Raw genomic sequence first — 19,473 nt, forward strand, 5'->3', positions numbered from 1 at the left:
GGTTTTTAATCCAAACCGTTACCACACCTGCATGGACTTTAGGCCTGAGTCCTGAGACTGTCCTACTACAGGCCTCTCCTTTGTCTAAAAGCACACAGTCTCTGTTCATCTCCATGACAAATCCCAACAGTGATTTGAAAACTCAATCTCAGACAGTTCTGTCAATCAAACAGGATTGTAACCCACAGCTTGTACATCTGGGGGCCCTAAGCAGAACTGAACTGGACTTTGGAGCGTACTCGGATCCGGCTGGAAGCTGCTGAACAGCATCAACCTCAGCAGAACATGTGGGGAAAACAGACTCGAGGCTGTGAAAGTCAATGATGCTTCTCTCTTAATGCAAAACACTGACAGAATGACGACAAACAAAACAAGAGAAAAGCGGAACAAAATGTAAAACGTTTAAGAACATTTTTGCAGAATGACCTTTTTGGCCCGTAAGCTCTTAAAATAAAGTAAGTCTGGGACCCCTTGTCACATGTTGCATTGTCTCCCAGTTAAGTTCCTGAATATTATTAATTAAGTAGCCTATGCAGGAAGATAACAGTCATGTAACCTACAAGCTCTTTATATTGGGGTTTATCTATTTCAGTAAACATACAGTAGATTGCAGAATTCTTACTTTTTCAATCAAATGCTCTTTAGTAAATCTGTATTAATAAAATGCTCAGTATATATACAGTATACACTGCTATGAGAGTAATCACCTTTTAGTTCATCCCCTGGACATGTTACAATGAAACAGGAAAATTGATCATTTTCACACTCCTGCAATACTGATTAGATTAATTTGTTTTATGATTCCACGTGTTTGCTGCAACAAGTATATGTATATCACACATAAAAGAAAAACAGGATATATAAAAATAAATAAATACAGAATTTACCATAATCCAGAATCTGGAGTTTAACATGTCTTTACCTGTACAGTTTTTTCTCTCTCTCTCATGATCAAACTAAATCAGTTTGTCTAATTCTCCTCTCTCTCAGTGGAGAGCTCCATTGAAAGAACAAATGTATCTAAGACAAGTCAAATGTTTACCTGACAAAACAAAGCATGTACATTTGATGATTAGTCTAATCTGTGTGATTGACAGGAGAGATGATCAGAGGGGCAGAGTTTTTACCACCATCATTAAAACAGGGACTGAAGTATGGGTAAAGTTTCTCAGTGAAGCTGCAGCCAGTAAAGGAGTAGATAAGAGCTGCAGCATCTACATCATAAAAGGAGACCAGACCCTCCTCATAATCCACAAACACCCCCACCTTCTGAGGCTTCATGTTCAGAGAGAGGAGGACAGTAGGGCCAGCAAGAGCTTTGTACTCATTTCCATTTCTCAACCATATTATCCATAAGCCTTTCTCTGGGCTCGCTATGATGCTTCCCTTCCTGTTGATCGACCCTCTGGCCACTCCTACATCCCACTCAGTCTTCCCTTTAACCTGAACCTCATAGTAAAACTTCCCTGAAGAGAAGCTCTGCTTTGCTAAGACACTGGGACAAGGAGAAAATCTCTCTGGGTTGTCTGGGAGATTCTTCTTTACATCACCATGATGTACTTGTTTCCCATCATCAGACAGGATGAGCCTGGCGTATGCTGTATCAGGATCCAGAGTCACATCCACTTCATACTGCTGGACCCTCTTCAGCTCAACATCAGCACACAGCTTCTCCATCTGTTTCCTGAGAGTCTCCTCCAGCTGAGCCACAGCTCTCCTCACAGTCTCCCCATATGATGAGCGATGGACACTGACCTCTGTCCAGTCCTTGGTGTGTGGAGGAGTGTTCAGGGATGAGAAGCTTTGGAGGAGGCGGAGGTGGTCTTCAGTGTGTGAGAGCTGCTCCACCTCAGCGCTTCTCTTCATCGGCTCAGAGATCTCCCGTTCCAGCTCTTCGATGAAGCTTTCAGCCTGTTTCTCTGTTGTTTTCTGCTTCTCCTCAATCGTCTCAATGAGCTCAGCCTGGCCTCTCTCCACAGACTGCATCAGAGCAGTGAAGACCTGCACACCGTCTGCTATCTCTCTGTCTGCATCTTCCTTGCTGACCTCTATGGAGTGTTTGATCTCCTGAATCTTCTCTTGGATCATCTGTTGAATTTCAGCCTCTGTCTTAGGCCTACTACTCACTGACTTTCTAAACTGAGCAGCCATCTCCGATATTGATTTGATGAAAGTATTGACCCACAGCTTAGGTCTTCTGTCAAACTTCTCATTACACATGGGACACTGGCATGGGGCATTGATATCCCAGTGCTGTTTGATACAGGTTTTGCAGAAGTTGTGTCCACATGGTGTGGAGACTGGATCAGTGAACACATCCAGACAGATGGAGCACAGAAACTGCTCTTCAGATAGAAGATATTTGGCAGCAGACATATCTAGACACTGAAACCAAAAGTAAAAGCATGAAGCTAGGCGCCCCTTTTACAACCTCTGCAGGGAAGGAGTTATGACATCACTGATGATATCACTTATTGATAGAATTGGTGATGTCACTCGAGCACTCGATGATGATGTCAGCAGTGATGTCACTCAAGCAATTGTGATGTCATCAGTGATGATGTCACCAGTAGGATTCGGTTCATTTTGGGTAAGACATGGTGGCGGAGCTCGGGCGAGTAGATAGATAGATAGATAGATAGAGTACTTTATTCATCCCCGAGGGGAAATTCTGGCGTTACAGCAGCAGTAGCATCAATGACAGCAACAAGAGCATCAATGACAAGAGCATCAATGACAAGAGCATCAATGACATTAAACAATTAAACAATAAAAAAAAGTTACACAAATAAAAAAAAGTTACACAACTAAGGTAAGGTGCAGAAACAGCAGTATTAAAATATTGCAATAAGAAAAGAAACAAACCAATACGCGAAAATATACAATATACAATATATACCACTTTACTTCCACCGCCTTTACATCTTACGTTTCCCAGAAACTGTAGGTAAATTAAATCAAATCAACTAAATACTCCTAAATAGTATTGAATAATACTATTATTTCTATTTCTATTATTTCTATTTATTTTTTTTTGATTGATTGATTGATTTATTGGGTGAATGTCAACAATACAGGGAAAACACAGACAATCACCGAGGATAAAAACACAATAAAGCCATTGGCTTATTTCCATTGCGGTCCTCTACAAACAACAGAGGGACAAAAAACAACAACACACAAATGGATATCACCTTCTATACTCAAATTAAGACTATTTTTAACATTATTACTAGATTTGAATAGGAATAATGGCACACTTGACTATTATACAATACATAAACATTTGTTGTTATATGTAAGGACTTAACATACACAGAGAAACAAGAAATACTAGGGGGGGGGAAGGAGTGGGTTTGCGGAACGGGGGTTTAGCAGTGGGAGGGGGGGGGGAGAAGCTCGCTCACACAGGACTGGGGGCTATGCTATCGCTCATAGCAGCCTCCATCTATATGGCCCCATTCAGATGAGAACGAGGGAAGGAGGGGGGGGTGAGGATGAAGCGTGGAGGAAAGATTGCAAGAGCCAGGCTGGAACAAGGCGGCATGGGGGGGGGGGCTGTGTGTGTGTGTGTGTGCGTGTGTGTTTGAGAGTCTGTGAATGTCCAATTGTCCTTGTGTGTGCTAGTGAGCCTGATAGGGGGAGTCGTCTTCCCGGATGGTGAGCGAAACATAGCTGGTCGCTATGGTGACGGCCTCGAGTCCAACAGGTGTCAGGGGGAGGGTGGAGGGTGGATGAGCGCAGTTGCATTCGTAGATATCAGGAGAGGAATTTCGGCTGCGTCCTTGGCAGCTCCGAGTCCAGATTAGGATGAAAATGTTTTGGTTGCCTGAATTCCTATCAGGTCACACAGACCAAACAGAACAGGTCTTAAGTCTCTGGAATCCCAACATAAGTTCATTCCTTATGCAGATCAGTGGAAATTTCCGTGATATAATCCAGGTATAATCCATTTTTCACAGTTCAAATTCACTGACCGCCCATCTCAATTTTCATGACGTCACAGCCTTGGGTCAATCGCTGCTGTCTTCCCGTACCCCGCGGCGAAAATCCGTCTGGGCAGAGGGTGGGGGCTCCCCGGACCTCGCTTTCCTCAAAGTTTAGTTGATTTGCGTTGAGACCAGCTTAAATCCAATAAATCCATGTTTGTCATTTCGTATAGACAAATGCAAGTTTGCTCCGGCTAGCGTGGTGTTGCAGGCAGAGGGAAAAAGGTGCAGGAGCAGGAGAGGGAGGATTTGCGACCGCCCAGGTTCAGAGGCAAGACAAGAAGCTAAACTAAAGCTGTACATTTGTTATTTATATAATGATTGATATGACTATACATACTATACATAGTGAGTGTGCAATGTGGGCATGTGCACAGTGCATTGGATTCAATGTTCAGGAGGGCGGTAGGGAGAGGAGGGCCCTCCTCTCTCTGCGTGTCCAGGAGTTATTGTAAATTGTTATTGCGGTGGGTACGAAAGACCTCCTGTAACGGTCCTTGCTGCAGGGAAGCTGACGGAGCCTCTGACGGAGCCTCTGACTGAAACCCTAGTATTCTGACTGAATACTAGGGAGAAGGAGAGGGAATGGTCCACAAGGTAAATAGAGTAATAGAGTGAAATAAGCTATTTACAAGACATAAATACAGGCATTTTGCATGCCCTGTTTTCCTCGTTTTGAGGTCGCAGTTGAAGCTGATTATCGTTTCTGCTGATGCTAATCAAAGCGAAGTTGTCAGGGTGACTTAAACATCATAAGCTGGAAATCAGGTCTGGGGTGTAAAAAGAAAACGGAATTCTCCTTTAAGCGGTGATTGGAGCCATGGCTCCCGCGACGCGTTACCGGCCCCTCTGGATACAGCTCAATAATGTGTCACTGCGTGCTCTCTGTTGAAGTGTTGAAACAGTCAATATGATCTGCTGTTGATTCTCCTGCGTTCATCCAGAGTCCACTGCTGTATTGTTGAGAAAGGCCTGATGACCTTAGCTTTATTATTTATTTATTTCTCAAAAGAGAGACTTCCTGACTGCAGCAATGCTGTCTGTCTGTCTGTCTCTCTGAGTTACTTTTTACTTTCACTTCAGGAATGTGACGTTGAAACACTCCTGTCTCTCCAGTCCAGTGTTGCTTCGCCTCTGACTGCAGTTGTTCATCTGATTGCAGTAAGTGTTTTGTTGCCTCAGTCACTTTTGGACATTGACCTTCCTGGATGGAGGAAGGGAAAAGAGAATCGTCCTATCAGTTTTGTTGTCACTCCTCTGCAGCTGTTCATGGATTTATATTTCCCCCAAAACGAATCGCACACAACTCAAAACTGTGAAATGCTTCAACTTAACTGAAAAAGAAGAAGAAAAAAAGAGATTTGTAAAGCAGCTATAAAACGTGTGGTTTTTACATGGACTTCCTCAGTAATGTACTACACACACACACACACACACACACACACACACACACACACACACACACACACACACACACACACACACACACACACACACACACACACTCTCTTAGCCATGAGAGTGAAATGATAAAAACTGCCATGAAGATCATAGGGCAGAGGGACTTCCCCCCCCTCCAGACCATTTACGATAAGAAAGCAGTGAATCTGGCTCTTAAAATTTTGGATGACCCCACCCACATTCTATATCCTGACTTTGAGCTACTACCTTCTGGAAGGCGCTTCAGAGCCTGTAGCTTTAAGAGTAACCGCTATAAGCGCTCCTTCCTCCCAACATCTATAGCCTTATTAAATAAACTGCCTGTCCTCCCACTTGAGGGTAGAGCTCTGTCCTCTGTGAGGTCAGAGCCCGGCTACCCAGGAACCCTCCATTAAGAGCCTGACGACCCAGGAAACCTCTGGATTAACGTTTCCTGGTCGTGAGAGGACAGAGCTCGGTGATTCTGGAACCCTCCTTAAAGAGCCGGATGATCCGAGAAATCTCTGATGGTATTGGTATTGGTGTGGCATACATGGTAGCTCACTCTGAGCTCGGCTGTCCCTGCAGCCTGTCTGGTCATGTGATATTTATCTTGCCTTAGTTAGTTTTATATTCATTTTATTTCATTTCATTTCTCTTATCATTTTATCTTTTTATTTCTTTTACCCTTTACTGTGGTTTTAATGTTTTTAGTTTTAAGTAACCATGGTTTTATGATGGTTTTGGTTTGATATGCAGTTTTGGAATTGTGCAATACTTGAAGTGCAATATTTGAATTTGAATACTGAAGTGCAATATTGGGGTAGGTAGAGTTGTTAACTCGTAGCCCAGGCTGTATCATGTACTATGTTGTCCTCTTGTTTACATGCCGTTCGTCTTCAGATGTACTGTACTGTCTGTTACGTTTGTCATTGCCCTATTGCTGCTGTACAAATGCCTAAGACAAATTTCCCTTTGGGACAATAAAGTTAAACTCAACTCAACTCAACTCTTCTTTTCTTTTCTTTTCCTGTCAACCATTTTATGTGAAGCACTTTGAATTGCCTCTGTGTATGAAATGTGCTATACAAATAAACTTGACTTGACTTGACTTGACACACACACACACACACACACACACACACACACACACACACACACACACACACACACACGTGCATATATATGCATAACCAATTAACCAGAGCAGTGAAGACCTGCACACTGTCTGCTATCTCTCTGTTGGATCCTCTGTCCCCTCAGCATCGTGGAGGAGATACAGAGCCATCAAAGCCCGAACAAACAGACTGAAGAACAGCTTTTCACCAGAGCTGTAGCCTCCATCACCCCCTACACTCCCATAGCTGCTGAGGACTGAAGACTATACTGAGTTAGATAAGATAAGATAATAAAATGTAAAAAGTTGAATAAAAAATGAGCAGAATGACCTTTTTGGCCTGTAAGCTCTTAAATGGGACCACATGTTGCATTGTCTCCCAGTTAAGTTCCTGATTATTATTAATTAAGTAGCCTATGCAGAAGATAACAGATAACATTATATTCTATATTTCTACATTTTCTATATTTCTCTATCATTATGATTGTTCAATGTGTTACTACTGTAATTGCTATTGTTGTGTCAGCTAGAATTAGCTAGACATATTTTCTGTGAAGCCCTCTGAGACATGCTTGTGAATTAGGGCTATACAAATAAACTTGACTTGACTTGACTTAACAGTCATGTAACCATACAAGCTCTTTCTATTGGGTTGTATTTATTTCAGTAAACATACAGTACAGTAGGTTCAAAAAAGAAAGGTCCAAAGGAACTCTTCTGGTAGAAAGTAAAAAGCCTTTATTTATTGTAGATGGCTATATCATTTTTGAAAGGTTTCAAAACATAGCTAGTGCATGTTAAAAGAGCTGGGACATGACCCACGCGTAGCGGCACAAACAGCCTTCTTCAGGGTACGGCCACAAGGTTTCCCCTATTTAGCATGAGATGATTGCAAACAGCTGAGCAGAAAGCCAGTGAACTCACAGGTAATGATGCAAAATGCACCACTAGATGGCGCTACAATGTGTATAGCAGAAAACCAAACATACAGTAATGCAGAGAAATGTGGAAAACAAACGAAAAATGGATCTGCAGTACAGTCGATTGCAGAATCGTCTCTTTTTCAATCAAATGCTCTTTAGTAATTGTGTATTATTAAAATGCTCAGTATATATATACACTGCTATGAGAGTAATCACCTTGTAGTTCATATCCTGTACATGTTGCCATGAAACAAGAAAATTGTAATTTTCACACTCCTGCAATACTGATTAGATTCAATGACATTTTATGATTCCTCCTGTTTGCTGCAACAAGTATATATCACACATAAAAGAAAAAACAGGATATAAACAAAGTACAGAATTTACCATGTTAACCAGAATCTGCAGTTTAACATTTGTTTAGCTGTACTGTTTTTTCTCTCTCATTATAAAACTAAATCATTTTGCCAAGGAGAAGAAAGGTATAAGGAGACAAGTTACATTAGTAGTTACTAGGGGTGTCACAATATATCGTCCCACGAAATTTCGCGATAGTAAAACGTCACGATATGTATCGTTGAGATGAAATCTCATATCGTGAAAAAAAAAAAAAAAACATTTTTTTTTTTTTTTTTTTTTTTTTTCAAAAGTAGACAAAGAAACGTCTTTGTTTGTTGAAGTTCAATGTGTGGAAAGTAGTTCAGTTGAACAAGTCTCTGAAGAGACACATGAGAAGTTATACAGGAGAGAAACCATTCAATTGAGTTTCTGGCAAAACTGTTTACTTGACAGGAAAAACTGAAGATGCATAAAAAATAGACTAAGAAAAGTCTTGTTGTTTGAGTTTGAAGAAAAACTGAAGATGCATAATGAGAATTTATACTGCTGAGAAACCTTTTAGTTCAAAGTAAATCTAAGTGACGGTGTAACTCATTCTATTTCAAGATAAGCCTTATCTCCAATCTCATGTTTTTTCTAGTTGTTATTGTAATAACAATTTCCCACAACAGCATGTTTTGTATTTGTGCATTTCAAATAAAATACTACTTTTCCAGTCATATATTGTCATTATTCAAGTTTAAAAAAATATTGTTAAAATCGTATCGTATCGTATCGTTATCGTGAACCCAGTATCGTGATACGTATCGTATCGTGAACTGAGTGTATCGTGACACCCCTAGTAGTTACTGTTTTTATCCACAGACAGAGAGTTTGTCTTCTCCTCTCAGTGGAGAGCTCTGTTGAAAGAACAAATGTATCTAAGACAAGTCAAACAATTACCTGACAAAACAAAGCATGTGTACATTTGATGATTAGTCTAATCTGTGTGATTGACAGGAGAGATGATCAGAGGGGCGGAGTTTTTACCACCTTCATTATTACAGGGACTGAAGTATGGGTAGAGTTTCTCAGTGAAGCTGCAGCCAGTAAAGGAGTAGATAAGAGCTGCAGCATCTACATCATAAAAGGAGACCAGACCCTCCTCATAATCCACAAACACCCCCACCTTCTGAGGCTTCATCTTCAGAGAGAGGAGGACAGAAGGGCCAGCACCAGCGTTGTACTCATTTCCATTCCTCAACCATACAGTCCAGAAGCCATACTGTGGTCTCAGTGTGATGCTTCCCTTCCTGTTGATCGACCCTCTGGCCACTCCTACATCCCACTCAGTCTTCCCTTTAACCTGAACCTCATAGTAAAACTTCCCTGAAGAGAAGCTCTGCTTTGCTAAGACACAGTGACAAGGATAAAATCTCTCTGGGTTGTCTGGGAGATTCTTCTTTACATCACCATGATGTACTTGTTTCCCATCATCAGACAGGATGAGCCTGGCTTGTGCTGTATCAGGATCCAGAGTCACATCCATTGCATAATGCTGGACCCTCTTCAGCTCAAGCAGCTTCTCCATCTGCTTCCTGAGAGTCTCCTCCAGCTGACCCACAGCTCTGCTCATAGTCCCCTCATATGAGGAGCAATGGACACTGACCTCTGTCCAGTCCTTGGTGTGTGGAGGAGTGTTCAGGGATGGGAAGCTTTGGAGGAGCTGGAGGTGGTCTTCAGTGTGTGAGATCTGCTCCACCTCAGCACTTCTCTCCATCAGCTCAGAGATCTCCTGTTCCAGCTCTTCGATGAAGCTTTCAGCCTGTTTCTCTGTTGTTTTCTGCTTCTCCTCAATCATCTCAATGAGCTCAGCCTGGCCTCTCTCCACAGACTGCCTCAGAGCAGTGAAGACCTGCACACCGTCTGCTATCTCTCTGTCTGCATCTTCCTTGCTGAGCTCCACCGTGTGTTTGATCTCCTGAATCTTCAGTCGTCTCTCCTGGATCTTCTGCTGAATTTCAGCCTCTGTCTTCCCCAGCGTAGCCTTCTTTCCTTTATATTCTTCTTTCAGAGGAACAATGTCATGTGACTTGTGGCCTACAGCAGTGCAGTGCAGACACACACACATCTGGTCCGTCTTGCAGAACAGCTCCAGTGGTTTATCATGCTCTTTACACAACCTGTCTTCCAGGTTCTCCACAGGATCCATCAGCTGGTGTTTTTTCAGGCCTGCCATTTTTTGATGAGGCTCCAGGTGAGTCTCACAGAAGGAGGCCAGACACACCAGGCAGGACTTCAGGGCCTTCAGTTTGGTTCCACTGCAAACGTCACAGGGAACTTCTTGGCCCATATTTGGTCTCAACTCTGGGTTGCTGCTGGTTTTCATCTGAGCTGACTTTCTGAACTGAGCAGCCATCTCAGATATGAAAGTATTGACATGCAGCTCAGGTCTTCTGTGAAAAAGCTTTTTACACATGGGACACTGGCACTGGACACTAACATCCCAGTACTTTGTGATACAGGTCTTGCAGAAGTTGTGTCCACATGGTATGGAGACTGGATCAGTGAACACACCCAGACAGATGGAGCACAGAAACTGATCTTCAGATTGAAGACCGCTGGCAGCTGACATATCTAGACACTGAGACCACAAGTGAAAGTGTTAAATAACAATACTGCAACACATAATTATTTTGAGAAAACATTAAATTTATTGATCGTGATATTATCAAAAGTCATTTTGAGTCTTGCACTTCACTGAAAACATAATTTTGACAAGTAACAGTGCAAAATGAAAACAGGGAAATTTCCCGTCTGAATACAGCTAAATTATGTGTCACTGCTCTCTGTTTAAACCATCGACATATCAGTGGTTTAAACAGTAAATATGATCTGCTGTACTCACCTGTGTAGGTCTAAGACTGCTGTATTGTTGAGGAAGGCCTGATGATCTTCAGTTTATTATTCTTTCCAGAGAAAGACAGAGACTTGTCGACTGCAGCAGTGCTGTCACTCTGAGTTAGCCTACTTTCAATCTGACTTCAGTAATGTCACCTTCAAACACACCTGTCTCTGCCGTGTTGCTCCGCCTCTTCCTGCAGGTAAATATTAATCTCATAGCAGTTAATGTTTTGTACCTTTGGACTCACTGTATGCTAGCTGTCTACACAAGAAGGCTATAATGCTTCAATTACTGTAAATGACTGATGAAACTGTGAACCTCTAATGTTAAAACCTGGAATAAAGCAATACAACTAGAAGGAGCAACATCAGTAGTAAGGAAACAACCCACACAGAACTGAAGACTGAGGAACAGCTTTTTCACCAGAGCTGTAGCTTCCATCACCCCCTACGCTCCCATAGCTGCTGAGGACTGAAGACTATACTGAGTTAGCTTCTCCCATATCCACCACCCACACCACCAAACTGCTGCTAATGCACTCCAACATTTTATTATTGTATGTGCCTGATATTGTCAAAGGGCCAAGCACCAAATACCATCTTATCTTTGTTGAGTAAATCAATCTGCTAACTTTATGAGATAACATTTAACCACCTTGGATCAATAGTTCTTTTGTCTGTTGTCAGACTTTGTCCCTGCTGGCCACCGTACAGACTAGTGAGCTATAAATCACTCTGGATTCTGTTACACTCTATGATGAATTATAAACTTGCTCCACTGACTGTATAGGTGAGGGAGCAAGTTTTAAATCATCACCCATCATCTGATTCTACACACAAAACAGTCATGATTATTACACTTTGTAATAACACTTTTAAATTGCCAGCTCCATCGCTAGAAATATGTGCCTCAGAAATAAATTCTGCAGTCAGTCAGTGAACTTTTATCCATTTATTACATCATAATTATGGTTCTATCGAATCGTGAAAGTCAAATTGCATATCGAATTGTATTGTGAGATAAGCAGATATAGCCATCTTCATTCTTGGTAGTTTTTTTTTTTTAAGTTTAGTTTAGGTTTTTTTGTTTCGAAAGTAAATGCTGGGCAGTGGCAGTCTCTCTGGTAGCCGCTGCATTGCTGCAGCACACAGACAGACAGCAGGCAGGGTTACACAGAAATGCATGCTCCAACCCTGCAGGGCTCAAACAAGGACATAGCTGTCAACCTCCCCAATAACAGTTTTAATGAGAGAGATACTGAGGGTGAGAGAGAGAGATACAAAGGTTCAGAGAGGGAGAGAGAGGGACAGAGTGAGATGAAGGACCAGAGAGAGAGAGAGAGAGAGAGAGAGAGAGAGAGAGAGAGAGAGAGACACGTCACATATTTATAGAAATTGATTGACTTATTTGCTTTTTATTGATTTACGTATTTTATTGATTTATATTTGTTGACATATCTAGTGTATCTATGGCAATTAGAGTATTAAATAAGAGATAAGCGGGTGGGGAATTTTTTATTTTGATGGGGCATATCGTATATTTAGATTGTATTCTGTATTTTGACTGTAACTATATGATGTATACGTATACGTGGGTTGGTTGAATACCAGACGGGCTGCAGCGTTCTGAATGCTAAGCAGAACTAAACTGGACTTTGGAGCGTACTCAGATCCGACTGGAAGCTGCTGAACAGCATCAACCTCAGCAGAACATGTGGGGGAAACAGACTCGAGGCTGTGAAAGTCAAGGATGCTTCTCTCTTACATTTTCTATATTTCTCTATCATTATGATTGTTCAATGTGTTAATATTACTACTGTAATTGCTATTGTTGTGTCAGCTAGAATTAGCTAGACATATTTTCTGTGAAGCCCTCTGAGACATGCTTGTGAATTAGGGCTATACAAATAAACTTGACTTGACTTGACTTAACAGTCATGTAACCATACAAGCTCTTTCTATTGGGTTGTATTTATTTCAGTAAACATACAGTACAGTAGGTTCAAAAAAGAAAGGTCCAAAGGAACTCTTCTGGTAGAAAGTAAAAAGCCTTTATTTATTGTAGATGGCTATATCATTTTTGAAAGGTTTCAAAACATAGCTAGTGCATGTTAAAAGAGCTGGGACATGACCCACGCGTAGCGGCACAAACAGCCTTCTTCAGGGTACGGCCACAAGGTTTCCCCTATTTAGCATGAGATGATTGCAAACACCTGAGCAGAAAGCCAGTGAACTCACAGGTAAAGATGCAAAATGCACCACTAGATGGCTCTACAATGTGTATAGCAGAAAACCAAACATACAGTAATGCAGAGAAATGTGGAAAACAAACGAAAAATGGATCTGCAGTACAGTCGATTGCAGAATCGTCTCTTTTTCAATCAAATGCTCTTTAGTAATTGTGTATTATTAAAATGCTCAGTATACACTGCTATGAGAGTAATCACCTTGTAGTTCATATCCTGGAAATTTGGTAATTTTCACACTCCTCCAATAGTGATTAGATTAATTTGTTTTAGGGATGCACCGATATGAAAATTTTGGGCGATGCCGATAACCGATATTAACATTGCCGTTATGGCCGATAACCGATATTTACCGATGTCTATCTGTATAAAACCACATTTTTATGATCATCACATTTTGTACATACTGAAAAACACATGTTAACACTGAATTTGAAAAAGTTAAGCATTTCTTTATTTGCAAAGCCTTTGGAAAAGCCCATAAATCATAGATTTACTGCATTATTTCATATCAATGTGAAGAATTTGGCTGATAATGATAACCGATATTAACATTGCAACATCTGACCGATACCGATATGACCGATATGTTAAGAAATGACTAACATCGGCCGATACCGATATGATTGCCGATATATCGTGCGTCCCTAATTTGTTTTATGATTCCCCGTGTCTGCTGCAACAAGTATACGTATATCACAAATAAAAGAAAAACAGGATATATTAAAAAAAATACAGAATTTACCATATTAACCAGAATCTGGAGTTTAACATTTCTTTACCTGTACAGTTTTTTTCTCTCTATCATGAGAGAGTTACCCACAGAGCCTAGATCCTCCATGCACCGAATGGCCAATACTGCGGTGTAGAACTAGCTCTATTGCAGTGGATAGGGGTGTACAAACCTTCTGCGGGAAACTTTGCAGACAGAGTAGGAATTGCTGATCCGTGAGCGGCTTCTGGGACGCGAGTCAGGGTCTTAATTGGCCTCGGCTGGGTCTACTGGGCGAGGGTGTATGATGTTGAGAGACCCGAAACACCTTAGGACCTCAGATAACATCACTGATAACGCATCCTAGCGCATGCTGTAGTATGTATTTTAAAACATAGAATCCTGGCTCCCCGGGTCAGTGACACTTAGGAATAGACTAGGTGACAACCAAGTATAGATTGGTGACGAGCTGGAGAGACAGTTGACGGTCGGAGAGACGGCATTCGGTACGGGATGGGTTTAGCACCCCAGCCTGGCTCTCTCGTAAGGGAGAAATCCACAAATGGTACGGATTAGCCTCCTGAAAATCTGTGCAGATCGGCGCGGCCTGGGGTCCTTCAGGCTAGAGCGAGGTGCTCGGCGCAGGCGAATGACGTGCAGCGCACAGGCCCTCTTGAGGCGTCCTGTAGGCATCCTCTCAGCCTCTGGATTGCCTTTGCCCCGTGAGGGTCTGGTGAGACGGAGGAGGAGCGCGGCCGGGAGTTACCCACAGAGCCTAGATCCTCCATGCACCGAAGGGCCAATACTGCGGGGTAGCGCTAGCTCTATTGCAGCGGATAGGGGTGTACAACCCTTCCGCGGGCAACGTTGCAGACAGAGTAGGAAGGCTGATCCGTGAGCAGCTTCTGGGACGCGGGTCGGGGTCTTAATTGGCCTCGGCTGGATCTACTGGGCGAGGGTGTATGATGTTGAGAGACCCGAAACACCTTACGACCCCAGATAACATCACTGATGATGCGTCCTAGCGCATGCTGTAGTATGTATTTTAAAACAAACAACAAATGCTCAGTATATATATACATTGCTATGAGAGTAATCACCTTTTAATTCATCCCCTGGAAAATTGGTAATTTTCACACTCCTGCAATAGTGATTAGATTAATTTGTTTTATGATTCCCCGTGTCTGCTGCAACAAGTAGCCTATACGTATATCACAAATAAAAGAAAAACTATAGAAAAAAAAACTAACTATAAAAAAACTATACAAATACAGAATTTACCATATTAACCAGAATCTGGAGTTTAACATTTCTTTACCTGTACAGTTTTTTTCTCTCTATCATGATCAAACCAAATCATTTTGCCAAGGAGAAGAAAGGTATTTGAAGACAAGATACATTAGTAGTTTTTCCCCCACTGACAGGGAGTTTGTCTAATTCTCCTCTCTCTCAGTGGAGAGCTTGAAAGAATAAATGTATCTAAGACAAGTCAAACAATTACCTGACAAAACAAAGCATGTGTACATTTGATGATTAGTCTAATCTGTGTGATTGACAGGAGAGATGATCAGAGGGGTGGAGTGTTCACCACCATGATTACGACCGGGATATAAGTATGGGTAGAGTTTCTCAGTGAAGCTGCAGCCAGTAAAGGAGTAGATAAGAGCTGCAGCATCTACATCATAAAAGGAGACCAGACCCTCCTCATAATCCACAAACACCCCCACCTTCTGAGGCTTCATCTTCAGAGAGAGGAGGACAGTAGGGCCAGCAAAAGCACTGTACTCCTTTCCATTTCTCAGCCATATGGTCCAGTAGCCATCCTCTGGGCTCACTCTGAAGCTTCCCTTCCTGTTGATCGACCCTCTGACCACTCCTACATCCCACTCAGTCTTCCCTTTAACCTGAACCTCATAGTAAAACTTCCCTGAAGAGAAGCTCTGCTTTCCTAAAACCTGGGGATATTGAGAAAATCTCTCTGGGTTGTCTGGGAGCTTCTTCTTTACATCACCACATTTTACTTGTTTCCCATCATTAGACAGAATAAGATATGGATTTGCTGTATGAGGATCCAGAGTCACATCCACTGCATAGTGCTGGACCCTCTTCAGCTCAACATCAGCACACAGCTTCTCCATCTGTTTCCTGAGAGTCTCCTCCAGCTGAGCCACAGCTCTCACCACAGTCCCCTCATATGATGAGCGATGGATACTGACCTCTGTCCAGTCCTTGGTGTGTGGAGGAGTGTTCAGGGATGGGAAGCTTTGGAGGAGATGGAGGTGGTCTTCAGTGCATGAGAGCTGCTCCACCTCAGCGCTTCTCTCCATCAGTTCAGAGATTTCCTGTTCCAGCTCTTCGATGAAGCTTTCAGCCTGTTTCTCTGTTGTTTTCTGCTTCTCCTCAATCGTCTCAATGAGCTCAGCCTGGCCTCTCTCCACAGACTGCCTCAGAGCAGTGAAGACCTGCACACCGTCTGCTATCTCTCTGTCTGCATCTTCCTTGCTGAGCTCCACCGATTGTTTGATCTCCTGAATCTTCAGTCGTCTCTCCTGGATCTTCTGCTGAATTCCAGCCTCTGTCTTCCCCAGCTCAGCCTTCTTTCCTTTATATTCTTCTTTCAGAGGAACAAAGTCATGTGACTTGTGGTGTAAAACAGTGCAGAGCAGACACACACACATCTGGTCCGTCTTGCAGAACAGCTCCAGTGGTTTATCATGCTCTTTACATATCCTGTCTTCCAGGTTCTCCACAGGATCCATCAGCGTGTGTTTTTTCAAGCCTGCCATTTTTTGATGAGGCTCCAGGTGAGTCTCACAGTAGGAGGCCAGACACACCAGGCAGGACTTCAGGGCCTTCAGTTTGGTCCCAGTGCAGACGTCACAGGGAACTTCTTGGCCTATTCTTGGTCTCAAGTCTGGGTTGCTGCTGGCTTTCATTTGAGCTGACCTTCTGAACTGAGCAGCCATCTCAGATATGAAAGTATTGACATGCAGCTTAGGTCTTCTGTGAAAAACCTCTTTACACATGGGACACTTGCACTGGACATTAACATCCCAGTACTGAGTGATACAGTTCTTGCAGAAGTTGTGTCCACATGGTGTGGAGACTGGATCAGTGAACACATCCAGACAGATGGAGCACAGAAACTGGTATTCAGATTGGAGACTGTGAGCAGCTGACATATCTAGACACTGAGACCAAAAGTGACACATAATTATTTTGAGAAAACATCAAAGTTACTTATCATAATATTATCAAAAGTCATTTTTAGTGTAGTTAAATTGCTGAAAACATCATTTTGACAAGTATCAGTGTAAAATGACAACAGGGAAACATCCTATCTGGATACAACTCAATTATGTGTCACTGCTCTCTGTTTAAACCATCGACATATGGTCCTTTAAAAAAAAATTGAAAATCATGGAAAAGTTTGTTTTTCTCCATAATTCCTTTCAAAAAGTGAAACTTTCATAGATTATAGATTCATTACACACAAACTAAAGTATTTCAATTATTTATTTGTTTAACTTTGCATAAGTCTGGCTTCCAGCTCATAAAACCTCCAAAACAGTATTTCAAGAAATCAAATATCACATAAAACCAATCAAAAACCGATATTTTCAAAACAGAAATGTTGATCTTCTGAAAAGTTATCTTCATGCCTGCACTCAATACTTGGTCGGGAATCCTCTTGCTTTAATTACTGCCTCAATGCCATGATATTTCCATGATATTCTAATTTTTTGGAAAGGATCTGTATATCTCAGTGGTTTAAACAGTAAATATGATCTGCTGTACTCACCTGTGTAGGTCTAAGACTGCTGTATTGTTGAGGAAGGCCTGATGATCTTCAGTTTATTATTCTTTCCAGAGAAAGACAGAGACTTGTCGACTGCAGCAGTGCTGTCGCTCTGAGTTAGCCTACTTTCAGTTTGACTTTATGTCACCTTCAAACACACCTGTCTCTGCCGTGTTGCTCCGCCTCTTACTGCAGTTAAGTATTAATCTCATAGCAGTTCATGTTTTGTAACTTTGGACTCACTGTAATGTATGCTACAGAAGGCTAGCAATGCTTGAATTAAATGACTTATGAAACTGTGAACCTCTAATGTTAAAAACTGGAATAAAGCAATACAACTCTAGAAGGCTAGCAACATCAGTAAGGACCAGTGTGTGAAATACCAGGTGGCAATCAGGCGGTCCCGTACAGTACCTAGTGGTCCAGCGTGTGCTCACGCGGTAGCACACTTACGACGGAGGCTCGGTCTTTCGTGTGGGCGACGCGGGTTCGAATCCGACCCGAGGTCCTTTGCCGCATGTCATCCCCCCCCCCCTCCCCCGAAAAGAAAAAGAAAAAAAGTTATGCAGATTTGCATAACAATAAGGCCACTCACACACAACTACACAACAAATACAGTTTGCTCTGCAACAACCCCAGGCACGTGCACAGATAGACGACAGGAGGTGCTCAAGCACCTGCCCATTTGACATCGCCCATCACAACATGTCTAATACTGCCTTGGCATGGTAGAGCTTCTCTTTATTATTGATCTTTGATCAGCCTTGATTATTACTTGCCAGCTCTTTCCTTAGTGACCTGCCCACCTCTGTTATAGATGGCAGCTTAGAGGTATGTAGATATACAGGTATGCCTGATCCAGATCTCATCAAGGTGTTATGACTTCCTTACTGGATTGTGAACGAACAACAATGCTGTCAAGCAGGTGGTTTCTGTGATGAGACAACCAGATAGGAGCCTCTCTGCATAGCTCTCATGATGCCAAGTTAGATGTGCTTTTTGGTATGCAGAAATTGGCTGTAGATGCAGCAGAGGCAGGTTTTCATGATGAGTTCTTCCTCCTCTGTGGTCGCTGAAGTCATCTGCTGCAGTGTTGGAATGAAAGGCTGCAGACTCACGGTTCTCCACAACACGTCGTTGCCCAAATCCCTGCGATAACATGAAGTTTGCACTGTGGAATAGCAGTCAATACAGAGCAAACTAGTTCTGGTCGCTGCACTAGCTGGGAAGTTGGGGCGCCTGGTCGGGGTGGAAGAGAACTGGTGGGAATAGCGCGATCCTCCCACGTGCTACGTCCTACCGGTGAAGCGCCCCCTGTCAGGTGAAAAGAAGCAGCTGGCTACCTCCCATGTGTTGGGGGAAGCATGGTGCTAATCTCGGCTCTCTCCAGATCGGCAGAGGGTGAAGCAGCGACCGCGGCAGCCGGCAACATGGGGATAAATTGGCCAAGTATAATTGGGGAGAAAATGTGGAAAAATCAGAAAAAAATACAGAGCAGACTAGAGGGCACTCAGTAGAGGGCATAGTAGTCAAACATCAAATAAATTAAGTAGCCTATACAGTCATGTAACATACAAGCTCTTTTTATTGGGCTTTATTTCAGTAAACATACAGTAGATTGCAGAATTCTTTCTTTCTTTTTCAATCAAATGCTGTTTAGTAATTGTGTATTATTAAAATGCTCAGTATATATATACACTGCTATGAGAGTAATCACCTTGTAGTTCATCCCCTGGACATGTTACAATGAAACAGGAAAATGTGTAATTTTCACACTCCTGCAATAGTGATTAGATTCAATGATGTTTTATGATTCCCCATGTTTGCTGCAACAAGTATATATCACACATAACAGAAAAAACAGGATATAAAAAAAATACAGAATTTACCATATTAACCAGAATCTGAAGTTTAACATTTCTTTAGCTGTACTGTTTTTTCTCTCGCACGATAAAACAAAATCATTTTGCCAAGGAGAAGAAAGGTATAAGGAGACAAGATACATTAGTAGTTACTGTTTTTTTCCACAGACAGAGAGTTTGTCTT

General features: G+C 42.2%; 1 protein-coding gene across 1 annotated transcript; it reads right to left on the minus strand.

The window, feature by feature from the left end:
• Positions 1-1,077: 1,077 nt before the first annotated feature.
• On the minus strand, positions 1,078-17,531 carry LOC310791438 (uncharacterized protein; the record flags this gene model as incomplete). Its single annotated transcript, XM_083653133.1, has 4 exons — positions 17,431-17,531; positions 15,173-16,819; positions 8,773-10,410; positions 1,078-1,932 (listed from the first exon to the last, which is right to left on the minus strand). The coding sequence occupies exons 2-4, from the start codon at positions 16,808-16,810 to the stop codon at positions 1,078-1,080; spliced, it is 4,131 nt and encodes a 1,376-aa protein (XP_083509259.1). The 5' UTR covers positions 16,811-16,819; positions 17,431-17,531.
• Positions 17,532-19,473: the final 1,942 nt, after the last annotated feature.

Source organism: Poromitra crassiceps (assembly GCF_964638095.1).
Source record: "Poromitra crassiceps genome assembly, chromosome: 16".
NCBI classification, from domain to species: domain Eukaryota; kingdom Metazoa; phylum Chordata; class Actinopteri; order Beryciformes; family Melamphaidae; genus Poromitra; species Poromitra crassiceps.